Source organism: Coffea arabica, chromosome 2c (assembly GCF_036785885.1).
Source record: "Coffea arabica cultivar ET-39 chromosome 2c, Coffea Arabica ET-39 HiFi, whole genome shotgun sequence".
NCBI lineage: Eukaryota > Viridiplantae > Streptophyta > Magnoliopsida > Gentianales > Rubiaceae > Coffea > Coffea arabica.
Genome location: NC_092312.1, coordinates 12,029,075 through 12,037,866, shown reverse-complemented (window position 1 = coordinate 12,037,866; position 8,792 = coordinate 12,029,075). Strand labels below are relative to the sequence as shown.

Sequence of the window (8,792 nt, the reverse complement as noted above, 5' to 3'; positions counted from 1 at the left end):
TTGAGCTCTCTCCACCACATGAGATAGGCGAAACTCTGCCCCGTTTGGCCTTTCGAGAGCTACCGCCGACGGGAACGTTCCTTAGGGTTCCACCATGAGTCCAGTATCTCCTGCAATTCTTGCAGAAATACCTAGGCTGAGACAGGTTGTAGTTGTTGTAGTAGCAAAACTTGGTATTGAGCGACTCACACCTAGGACATTTCCTGGGTGGTGGTGGCTGATGTGGAGCAGGATTTTCCACCTCTTTGGATTGCCTTTGTTGTTGTCCTTCTTGCTCCATTCTTGATTGAGATGTTGGAATTTATACCGCTAACTTGTTTTTTTCCTAACAAACTTGTTTGCTGTGAAACTTTTCGGTGCGAGTATAGCAAAGTACAGGCGAGTATTTATGATGGAAATCCTCTTGCCCTCAAAAGATTCCGGTGTAGCAGCCTTGACGGCATGCACAACGAAATAATAAATGTTTCGACTGGAAACTTAATGTGATATACCTCAAATATGGAGTCTGAACAAATGTGCTGGTGAGATTACGAGAATTCAGCTTGGTGGAAATAAACACTGGTGTGAAACTGAGGATGTTTATCCAACTCGGGGTTTAAAATCATAACTCCGGCTGCCTCATAATGAAGCTGAATTGAATACTTTCCATAGCAGAAGAAAAACCAAAACAAGAATTAAAAGCCCCTCAATCTGCCGCATAATCTTTAGTCAAATCCACCAACAATCCACATAGATTCACTTCCCTAATAAGAGGTCAACCCGTGAAATAAACTGGACTGGAGAGAGAGGAGGGTTGAAGGTCACCTGCTATATTCTTGTTTCTTCCGTATCCATAAGGTCAAGGTCTTCTTTAAGAGCCTTCCCCCCCCCCCAAGCCTAGAGAAAAATAGAGACAATAAAAACTGTACTTTTGTACGGTGTCCGTCCCTTTAGATAACGCTGAACTTAAGGCCAAGTTTTATCAAGGGAAGGTATCATAAACCTGAAGAATTAAATTAGACAAAATAAAATGGGATTCTTTTGTCGAATTAAGTCCAAAAATTCCCCAAAATCCTACTTATCACTCGTTTCCTAGAACACCACATCACCTATTAACATGAAACGTAGTAGAGGATGAACATCGAAAGATAGATTAAGCAAGAAACGAAAAACAAAGATTAAGCAAGAAAGAGACGTAGCTAGTTAAGGTCAAAAGAGAGATGATATGATGAAGTAATAGAAGGGATTGGTGGTTTACAGGGTGCAGAGGCTGCTGAAGAGCGGCCCGCCAGAAGGTTGGGTGGTGGCGGGGCGGTAGAATAAGGGTGGTGGGCTTTGTCAGATCACTTGCTATACTAAGATTCTTCTCTCATGAAGTCTTCCTTTCCTGCTTTTCTACCTGTCTCATTCATAAATATATTTCTTCCTTGCAAGAAAATGAAACTGTCTCTATCTCACTCATTCCACTTTGATCTCTCCCTCTTCTTTGTCATTAATTTTCATTTCTTTCTCTTACGAGTTGGGGAGTTGAGAGTTTTCTTACTCGTATTTCAATTTTTTAATGTCTGTTCTGACGTCAGAAGAGGACCTTGACTTAGGAGTCCTCCATTTTCTCATTCTCGGAAGCTTTCCAGTTACCATTTTACTAACGGTCTATTCCGAAAATAAAACTTGAGTTGGTCACCAAATTTTACAAATTAGTTATTCTAGGGCATTCCTTACAAAAGGGGGGAAAAGGTATTTGAATGTTTTTCAAAAAAGTTTTAATTTTCTTGAGGGTAATTGATTTTTGCACTTCATGGCTCCACTTTAGCATTTTATAACGTAAAGAATTAAAGTGTCAAAAAATTTGGTTTAGAATGCAAATATCATTTGTTTTCCAAGGGAGAAATCAGCAAGCTTTGTATTCCTATAGGAACTTATGTAATTAGACAGAGTTGCATGATTTCAGAGTTGGCGGGGACATGTGTAAAGAATGTTCTACCTAAAAAAAAAATTCTAGAATATTTGAATTTTGGCTAGCCATTGACTATTAATATATTATTCACAAAACTTAAAAGAATGCATGTTTTGATCAATTATTCCAATTTTAAAACGTTCATTACGTTTTTAGTCCAGAAATTTTATTATTATTTCTTTTGGTCAGATGGAGGCTATAAGCGAAAACTATAAAGAAATAACACGAGGATAAGTCAATCCTATATAGTAAAGTCCAAATTTCATTAGGAGGATTTGTAATAATTTGAGGGCCAATTTGGGATTGCAGTAGCTTATTAAAAAATACTTTTTTAATAGAGTTTTTAATAAAAGTATTTATTTAGTGTTTAGGTGCTTTTAAATATGCTATTTGGAGACATAGTTCAATAAGTGTTTAACTAAATTGGATAACGTGTGATTTAAAAATTTTTAAATGTATTTATCTCTTTATTTAGTTTATAATATAGGATAAAATAATTAAATTTAATATTTTATTTTTAAAATCACAAAAGCTACTCTAAAAGCACCAAATTTGAAATTTTGCTGAAAGTGCTTTTCACACTAAAAGTTCTGTTCCTAATTTTATAGGATGATGTTCATCAAACGCTTTAAAAGTACTTTTAACACCTAAAAATATATATATATATATATATATATATATATATATATATTTTTTTTTTTTTTTTTTTTTTTTTTTTACTAAAAGTACCTCTATTCCAAATGGGGCTTGAGTCCAAAAGTTTTATTTTAGTTAGCATGGAAAGTTTTTGTTAATAAGAAAAATTTATTATTTTGCACTTTTGCTTGGTCAAGATGGAGCAAATGAAATGCGGAGGCCCATAGGAGTTGCTCAAGGGTAGGAACCCTTTTGGCGGCCCCATAAGGAACGAAACAAAAATCCTTTGAAGCCCACAGCTTCGGAAAGACCGAATCATTGACGTGCCCATGTTAATGGTGGAGAGCCCTGAAAATTCTTTTCAGCCCACTTATAGATGGCTTTTGGAGGAAATTTTATTTTTCTTTGGGGCCTACATAAACGAACTTTGGTCCAGAGAGACCGCATGCATTGTGTTAATAATTCCAACCTTTTTTTTTTTTGAATGAATAATTCCAACCTTTGCTGAAAATCTTGAATTACTATTTTCCTTTCTTTTGAGGAAAATATTTATTTTATTCTTAACTTACAATTTATATGTATTTTCTTCTCAAGTAGATTAAAAAGTGATTTGTACAGGTAACATACTTTGCAAAGTGAATTTTCAATTAACTCTCACTAAGAGCATCCTAGAGAGAAAAAAATTATTACAGAAACAAATAAGAAAAAATAGGGAGGCGACTGATCTATTGTGGATTTGACAACCAAAATTATAATTATTTGTTTGCATTATAAATATATTTTTCAATCAACCTTTTATCTTCCAAATTAACTTTTTTTCTCGTATATATATCATTTCATAAAAAGTGGTATAATAATTATTCCAAATAATATTTCAAATAATCTAACTTCCAAACACACTCGCATTACTTCAATAATTCAATCCCAATCATCTTGAGCCTGAAAGTCCCATGCCATTAACGCCTCTATTTAACAAAATTTGACTAGTGCTCCAAATTCAAATATAAAAAAATTAAGTCGAATGGAAAGTTTTGAGAATTGGATTGAGTGGTAAGACGGGAATGATTATAAATATTTTTTTTTTTTTTAACTTTTAGGAGATTTGTATTGATTATAAAAACACTTAACATTAGCGAGCAAAAACTCGATCAAAACTATACAAGAGTGTTTAATGACACGCAGAATTTATCACTTCCGCATCGCATATCCTGACATATGCCTAAAGTATAATTACTAACTCTACGGCTAATCATATATTTTATCTTTTCTAACTAAATAAAAGAAGTACACTTGAAACAACACCTTTAAACTTTGGATGTCTTCCACCACTATAGCCAACCTGCTGTCCTGTGCTCTTTGATATGATATTAGTCCCAAAAGTTCCTTGTTCTAGATTTGAATGCTAATTTTCCTCCATTGCTGCTCTGCTGCCTTGCACATGGCCAGTTTGACAGCAACTGCATCATCTACGCTCTTACATCCAGACGTCCTTTCTTTTAATGCCCAGCACGCTATTATTGAATTAGAATTTTCCGTTGTTGCAATCCTTACATCCCTCCCCATGAGAGGGATAGATTATGAGCATGAGATCGTAATTCAATCAAGACCTGCCATTTATCCAAAATTTTTTTTTTTTCTTTCTGCAATAAAGCAAACCTTTTCCTGAACGTCTACTCTCTTACATGGATGATGGAACTATGGTTTTATACACGCCGAGCACCCCACTTGGGCTATTATGTAATTTGCTGCCCTCTCTAATTCACGAATCCCTCTTTTGTTCTTCTGACTTCTCAGCTATGGCCTCACAATTGGTCAGAAAACCTGAAACCGAGCCGGCCATGGAAACCGCGAAGGATACCCACCTAAATATCTCAACCTTAAACGTCAGTTGCAAAGCCAGAGTTCTTTTCTAAGAGGGGCAGAGCACAGATAAAGAGACTATTTTTTGGAATCTCACTTTTTTTTTTGTTTTTGGTGTTTTAATTTCCGAAGTTTTTTTCATGGTAAAAATGATAAAAATACCTAGCTGTTAATCACAATTAGTTTTTGTTCTCTTGCATTGACCTTGCAAGAGAGTGTACATCACATCATGAGTTAGTTACCAAAAGAAGCAATTGCCTTCGTATCTTTCCTTGCTATATCCATTAGGCACATGAAAGCTCGTTATCCCATTCTATGTCACGTACTAGTTTGATTGCATGTTGAACTCATGTATGACTGCATACATTTCCTACTCTACACACAAAAAATAAAAGTTACACTGTTCAAATTCTCCCTTCATCTCCTCGAGGACTGTTGCAAAACTAGTGTCTTGAACGTTGCTTGCAAAACTAATGTCTTGAACAAACATTGCTTGCATTGATTTGGTTCCATTGCAAATTACTGTTGCAAAACTAATGTCTTGAACATTGCTTGCAAAACTAATGTCTTGAACAAACATTGCTTGCATTGATTTGGTTCCATCACAAATTTGCAGTCTGATTGGACTTCTATCTTAGTCCATCATTAACGTAACTCTTATTGGCAGAGCTTCTTCCTCCGTAGCTTTGTCATTCCTGCGTTCCATTACACCCCTTTCTTTCAGTAGTTTTCCAGTCCAAGTTCCTAGCTATGATTCCCTTTCCTGTTCTTACGAATTGATTTGATATTGAGAGTAGAACATTAACTTCCACAAAAAATAGCAAGTTTACTTATTTTTAGCAATGTTTTGAAATTAAAATATTAACTTAGCAAGTAATACCCAATACGTGTATTTAAAGATGACATTGCGAAAAAAAAAGTTTTCATTCTTAAAAAATTTGTATGTAATTAACGCATTGCGCATTTGAATGGTAACATGTAACAACAATTGTTAACCCCCCCCCCCCCCCCCCCCCCAAAAAAAAAAAAAGGACACCACAGAATGGAGGATGATTCCATAAGGGTCAAAAAACTAATACAACAGGACTAAATTATTAATTCATCCTCAAAAAAAAAAAAAAAAAAAACGAACGAAGTAAATATGCAACTTCTAATTAAATCCTAGTGTTTCTTATCGTGATGATCATGCTGCCCTGCTTTCCTCCTCAGCTCCACAACATCTTCATCCATTGTCACACCGTCAGGGTGCTCTCCCTTAGGTGCCTCAGTGACAGGGATATCCCTGTGCTTTCTAGCAGGCTTCCTAACATGATCTTCCATGAAATCTTCAACACGGTCCTTATCATCATCATCATCCTTGCCAACCACAGTTTCTTTAATCTTCTGAGTAGTCTCCTTTGCAGCTCCCCAAGCATCCTTCATAGTCTGCTTAGCCTTCTCCCCAACAGTCTCGGCCGTTTCCACCACCTTATACGCCCCTTCCTTCGTCTTCTCGGCCACCGTTTCAGCCGCCCCCTTAGTCTTCTCCTTCATTTCATAAGCCGTGTCTTCAGTCTTCTCCTTCATTTCATCAGCTCTATCCTCGGCCTTCTCTTTAGTTTCTTGCGCTGTATCCGCTGCCCAGTCTTTCCCTTCTTTGGCCTTCTCAGCTGCCCTTTCAGCCACGCTTTCAGTCCTGTGCTTTGCTTTCTCAGCAGCCTCCTTGGCCTTCTCCTCCATTTCTTGGGTTCGCTCTTTGGTTTTGCCCATGCTTTCCTTCACACTTTCTCTTGCTCTCTTAGTCATTTCAGCGGCATCTTCATCAGACTTATCAGCATAAAGATCCCTATCGTGATCTCTTCTTCTATCAGCGTGTTCTGCATATTGACCCTTCACAGCAAGCATATACATAATCAGTCAGCACAACACTACAAGTTTGTCCAAAGGCGTGAAACATTAAAAAAAAAAAAAAAAAAAAAAACAAAGAGGTGATTAAGTTCATTTTTGGGAAAAGTCACTACCGCAAGATCAAGACTTCTAATAAAACATGTAAACATGCAAAAGAATTGCTAGTGACTCAAACCCAGAAATTAAAATGGCAATATGAAGCAGAATCAGAAGGAAAGTTAAAAGAATATATTATATATGCTAGTAGTACTAGTAGTTAAAAGGGTAGCGTTGTTACTGTTGTTACCCCGGAATGTTTTGTTGCAGTAGTGAAACAGACCCTGGACACTTCGCCGTAAAGAAGAGGATAATTGGACCGGGGAAAAGCCTTGGAAAGGTTGAAGGCGGCGTTTTTAGCTATAGGAATGGCTGCCATTGTTGATCAAAAAGACTGACCTCCAATTTTGGAAAGAATCTGTATTTCTTCGACAGTTTCTATTAGTATTAATCTTTTGCAGGTTTCAACTTTCAACCGAATTTGGAAAATCTTCACCGCCTCCCACGGCTATCGTGGTGGCCCGGGATTTGAGGAGTCACGGGAAGGAAAGAGGGTGGCATTTTCTCATGCTGACACGTGTAACTGAAAGTGCCACGTATTGCAAAAGTGTGTGGTGGCTGTTGATACCCGATTGCTCAACCCTGTTCCGGTTCGGACTTCTTTCTTCTTTTTTAATTCTGGGTGGGTCTTCTCTCGCGCAATCCAATAGGGCCACTGGTCACGTGCGTAGTACTTATCTTTGTCTAGTTTAGTGGAGTAGTAAAACTTCTCAATGCAGAACACGAAAAAGAAAATCGATGTATATATAATTATTAGCGATAATTGCAGAAACCTGCCCTGACCTGAGGTTTCTTTCAGTAGCACTCACCTCCCTTATAATTTACAAAATAGCAGTGACCTCCTCAACTAATTGGGGTCTATTGCTGTCAAAAGATTGTGTGTATTTACCTAGCTACCCCAATTATTTGTGGTTATTCGATGAACGAGTTTTACAAAAGAATGAATGTTGGTTATTAATAAATTAAGGGAGTAAAAAAGCCAATTAATTACTAATTAAACAAATAGAGTAACTAATTAAACTACCTTATGAAAAGATTGATAATGGAAAAGTATGTTGACTGCTACATTTAGAGCTCCTACCCTTGCCACTACGATTGGCCTTTTCCATTGCATTGCTGAGGGAGAAGGCAATTGTTGTTGAGATTGTAGCATTTTAGCTTTTAATGTTCTTCTTAGGGACCATTATACCACTAGAAGTATTTGCATTTTGCACAAAAAAAAATATATATAACTTGTTGGAATTCTTTTCGATCTTAGAAATCTTCAGTGTTGCCTTTCAATTGCAGGTGCAATATTTGTTCCTTATTGTGAAAGATATTGGGGAGTTCTATGATTCTCCCCCGTGGCTAGAAGAAGCCATGCTTTTTGCTACAACACTTCACCTCTATACTACCAAACTAAAGTCAAGGAAATCAGCTGTGTTACCGGTAAAACCAACTTTAGTAATGGATTGCTAAACCAGATCTCATTTATAAGCTTGTGCAAGTTCAGATCTCATTTAGCCATTTAACTAGCCGTTGCTTTCACCTGATGTTTAACCTGTTGCAGGTGCATTAGAAAATGGTATGCACTTATACGTCTTGAAGTTTATTAATCCTTAATAGGTTTTGTCCTTTCTTTGCTAATACTACTAGGCAAGCAAGATGAAGGACAAAACAGGCACAAATTTCTGATCTCAGTTCTTAAAACAATTTTTTTAATGGGACTCTTTCTAGTTTGGACCGAATCTGTAATAGATTCCTTAAGCTCAAGGGTGGTCAATGCAATTTCTTAAATTAGAGGGGAGGTGAGTGCTACTATTAGAAATCTCAAGAGAGGTTTCTGCAATTTTCCCTAATTATTATCTATGTATATACATATAGCTATTATATTCAATCAATAGATCAATTATACCCCATCTCACATTTGAACAACTAGTGGAAAACAAAATTCATGGTCGGCAGGGTGATGTGATCCTTGGATATATATATATATATATTTTTTTTCCATGGGTCTTTAATTTGTGCAACATAAGTTGGTTTAATTTGATAAAAACATTCTATTTTTGATAAAAATCATGTATTTGAATCTTACTACATTTATATTGATGAACAATCTATTAATTAGAGACTTATGATTTCGAAGACACGTTTGAACACAGTGATATTAATCGTGATAATAATCGAAGCTAAACTTACCTAAACTTTTATCTAACAGATTTTTGTCTAAAAAATTGTAATGTTTCTATGGACGTGGGAAAGCAGAGGACGGTGCCACCTTCGCCCTTGGTAGATGACTCGTGTTGACCCGATGCCACGTTTCCATTTCGGTTTCTTCGGATGATGTTATTGAAAATGGGCCTAGACCTTATTTCAGGCCCAAATCATCTTTTCGCCC

General features: G+C 36.5%; 1 protein-coding gene across 1 annotated transcript; it reads right to left on the bottom strand.

Annotated features, from left to right (window-relative positions):
• Positions 1-5,465: 5,465 nt before the first annotated feature.
• LOC140035039 (uncharacterized) lies at positions 5,466-6,853 on the bottom strand. The gene is made up of 2 exons (XM_072074383.1): positions 6,606-6,853; positions 5,466-6,301 (listed from the first exon to the last, which is right to left on the bottom strand). Exons 1-2 carry the CDS (start codon positions 6,732-6,734, stop codon positions 5,594-5,596), a joined length of 837 nt encoding a protein of 278 aa, XP_071930484.1. The 5' UTR covers positions 6,735-6,853; the 3' UTR covers positions 5,466-5,593.
• Positions 6,854-8,792: the final 1,939 nt, after the last annotated feature.

Bases quoted from the DNA above. Each gene is read 5' to 3' on its own strand.
- LOC140035039 (XM_072074383.1), bottom strand. From the start codon at position 6,734: ATGGCAGCCATTCCTATAGCTAAAAACGCCGCCTTCAACCTTTCCAAG. The intron at 6,302-6,605 runs GTAACAACAGTA...CTTGCTGTGAAG, and splicing joins CTGCAACAAAACATTCCGGG to GGTCAATATGCAGAACACGC.